We start from the raw sequence: 3,688 nt of genomic DNA, 5'->3' as shown, positions 1-3,688 counted from the left end.
AATTCAACAACGATATGATCCTGATAGAGATCTGGTTCAATTATTATCCCGTCTGTTTGTTTTGTTCCACTGATAATTCGCAAATAGTTGGTCTGTTCCAATAGCAGTCCGGTTTACAGGATTTAGTCAGAACTTACAGGAAGTCGTTCCTATTGACATAAAACCTGTAAGTGGGAACACATTTGAGAGAGTAAATGAGCAACTGTTCCTAGTCAGAAGTTTTATGGGCTGTTTTTGCTTACGCGTAAAAGCACATTTAGCGCATTTAGCTCTAAATGCTACTCTAAATGTACATTTATACATACAAAATTCGTCACCTAAATGCAACTAAATGCAACTCCATTTTTGCATTAAGAATCTAAATGCTAAAAGCAACCCTGTGATCTTCCAAAATTTCCACGATTCGAACATGGTTTAAAGAGAAAAAGTGGCAACATTGCTTTTTCGAGTATACAGTTGCTAGCTACGTTTCAGTGATCGCCGATCTAGATTTCTTTTATTTTGCATTNGAATACCACTAATGTTTAATTAAAATTTCATGTTTTCGCTGCATGTGGCAAACCCACCGCTGTGAATTTTCGCATACGGTAGCACCGTGCTGTCAAACTACACATCAGCTGTTTTCGTTTACATTTTTTTTTGTGTTGTGGATTTGCTATCAAACTCCTGGATTGGCCAGCGTCCACTATTTTGGTCGATATAAGCTATTACGCGCTATATATCTTATCAACAAACTGATTATCCGTTGATTTCGTTAAAGTATAAAAGCATTATTATCTCCCCTTTAATGATACTAATCAAAGTTTACTAAGAGTTATTATCAGCGATCGCCATGGAACCGCTTGAAGGAATAGGCAGTGAGTTCTGCGCCACTGGCACGACAGAATCACAGTACCTTTGTTCGGAAAAGCAACGTTTTTTGAATATGATTTTGAATCGGACATCATATACGGGGCATGCTGATATTTATGATAGAAAGTCATGGGAAACCTTCGCACATGTGTGGCATATTCTGTGGACAATCGCGCCGGTTGTATATTTCTTTGCAATTGCGCGAATTGTTGGGCAAGCGATTGAAAAAAGAGTTCCTCCGCATGCTGTATGCCGATTTCTTATTGAGTTTGTGTTGATCGTCGTACCAACAGTGCTAATTGTGAATGTGCTCAACAGCTATGTTGGCTATGTGATGATATTTTTGTGCGTCTTTTCGTTGGCCGCATTATATGTGGTTTATGCAAAGAAAAAGCAAAATCGGACGTACAATTTGGGTGGCAGCCGTCCATTTGTATTAACACTTGATCGTGCAACTATCAACCTGCTTACGGCGCTATGCATACTCGCTGTGGATTTTGAAATGTTTCCAAAACATTTTCGAAAAACGCGTCGCTATGGTGTTGGCCTAATGGATGTTGGTATTGGGTTATTCGTTTTTGCAATGGGCACTGTCTCACGACCACCCACGAAAGTTGCACATCTTAAGCAAACTTTATGGACTGTCGTACCGTTGCTGGTGTTGGGTCTCATGCGTACCCTGGTCATAATGTTAATTAATTACGAACAAGATGAACATGAATATGGCGTACATATGAATGCCTTCTTTACATTGGGTCTTACAAAGTTGTTTGGCTGCCTTATTAGTGGACTTGTTAGACATAGATTCACACATTTAATAGCTGGTTCAGGTGAGTAATATTGCAGTGACATTAATATAGAAAAGCTCTCAACTAACAATTTTTTCGTACACAAATAACTAAAAAAAACTTAACAAATTTTAAGTTCTGCTGTTAAGAATTTCTTTGAATTTAGTTTTCTTTAAATTACGCCTCATCTTCTAATTTTGGATTTTAAATATCATTGCAGCTCTTCTAGCACTTCACGAATATGGACTTCAGCATACCGTGTCTACCTTCGTCATGAATTCAGATATACCACGCGACACACTGCTCAGAGCCAATCGTGAGGGTATTTGTTCACTACCAGGTTTCATAGCACTCTATTTGTTATCCATATATATTGGGCAGTGTCTTCGTCTTGAAGACAAAGTTCTGAGCTACCGAGTGTTCATAAATAAATTAAAAGTATTAGGTGTGGTAAACATTGGAATGTGGCTCTTGGTTGCTGGATGCATTTTTACAGTTTCAATTGCGCGAGTTACCTGCAATTACGGCTATGTCATATGGATTTTGGCTGTTGCCCTAACAATGACTTTCCTCTTTACGATGGTATTTCATTTGATTTTAAATTCATTATGTTCTAACTATGATAGAAAAGCAGTGAACGAGAGTAGCGAAGTAGAAGGATTGGATAATTCTACAGAGGTGACGACATGCAATGCAAATACTTTGCCTGTGCTAGTGGAGGCGGTTAACATGAATGGGCTTGTATTTTTTCTATTGTCTAATGTGCTCACTGGCGCAGTTAATATATTTCTGCAACCAAAAAAACGAAGTGACTTCGAAAGTCTGCTTATATTAAATAGTTATATGTTAATCACGACAGGTTTCGTTTATGTACTCCATCGTCTTAAAATTCGAATAGCATAATTGAATTTGTATTATTATACTATTTAGTTATTTATGCGTGTACAAAAATTGACTTCTTATCACATTAGAATTAAACGTTTGAAACGTAAATGAACATATTACTGCAATAAGTTAGAATACATACTTTTTGAGCGTATATGTATTTTTTCACACAGAAGCATTTATGAAAATGCAATACATGGTCTCAGTTGATTAGATTTTATAACAGTTTTACTATGCTTTTAATGTTTAAGCTCGACTTATTAAAGTAGATATCCTTTTAATTATTTGGAAAATTCAACAGTGAGTTTTGGTGGGTTTTATTCACCGTTAACTTTATCTTTCAGTTGTAAGGCATTTAAATATATTTAGTTATTGATCTTGTTATACATGCTTTTGTAAAAATAAACTACTAAAAGCTTTTTAAGAAGTGATAATGGTTAAAATAAGAAGTTTAATTTTGACAAAACTGTGCTTCATTTACATCCACCATCATCGTTATTCTAAAAATCAATATATTGTAGTTATAACTACAACGGTATACGTAACACAGCTACACAGAATCTCATGGACTTATAAATATATTAATTTAGAGGTTGTATCTATAATGAAGTAAATATGATGTGGCGTACTATGTGAGTTCATAGAGACATATACATACATACATACATACATAAATGTGCCATCGATTTTATTCATTAACTCTCAATGTCTAATAAAACACTTGACTACTCCATAAACTGATTAGAAAAATGACAATTAAATTACTATCTAATGTAGTTCCTACGCGGGCCATAAATTGGTAAATTATTTTTTGACCTTTAGCTTCGTACTGAATTGCATGGATCGTGTGGTATCTGGTGTCTAGGCTTTACTATTTAAAAAAAAAAAACTAATTAAATTAGAAATTCAGAAGAAATTTTGTAGGTTTTATACTGACGAATAATACATCATATATTTAGGGCCGTTTTCTGAAGTAACCTTTAACTTTAAAGCTCACTTTATATTTAAAGGTTGGATTAAAAATAAAGCTATATCTAAAGTTGAGCATTTCTATTATCGGTTTTTGACATATGTATGTTTCTTGGTTGTAAGTCAATTTGAAACCGATTATAAAATTCTTTACTTTAGACTAGAGCTGTGCGATTAATTGATTACTCAAAATT

The 3,688-nt window shown here is 34.7% G+C and overlaps 1 protein-coding gene across 1 annotated transcript; it reads left to right on the top strand.

Moving 5' to 3' along the window:
* The first annotated feature begins 581 nt into the window (after positions 1–581).
* LOC108379722 (uncharacterized protein At4g17910-like) lies at positions 582–2,939 on the top strand. The gene is made up of 2 exons (XM_017636078.1): positions 582–1,682; positions 1,861–2,939. Exons 1-2 carry the CDS (start codon positions 833–835, stop codon positions 2,541–2,543), a joined length of 1,533 nt encoding a protein of 510 aa, XP_017491567.1. The 5' UTR covers positions 582–832; the 3' UTR covers positions 2,544–2,939.
* The last annotated feature ends 749 nt before the right edge of the window (positions 2,940–3,688 follow it).

Source organism: Rhagoletis zephyria, unplaced genomic scaffold, assembly GCF_001687245.7.
Source record: "Rhagoletis zephyria isolate East Lansing unplaced genomic scaffold, Rhagoletis_zephyria_1.1 Rzeph_scaffold_17187, whole genome shotgun sequence".
Taxonomy (NCBI): Eukaryota; Metazoa; Arthropoda; class Insecta; order Diptera; family Tephritidae; genus Rhagoletis; species Rhagoletis zephyria.
Note: the sequence above shows the minus strand (reverse complement) of the source record. Positions and strands in the feature narration are given on the sequence as shown.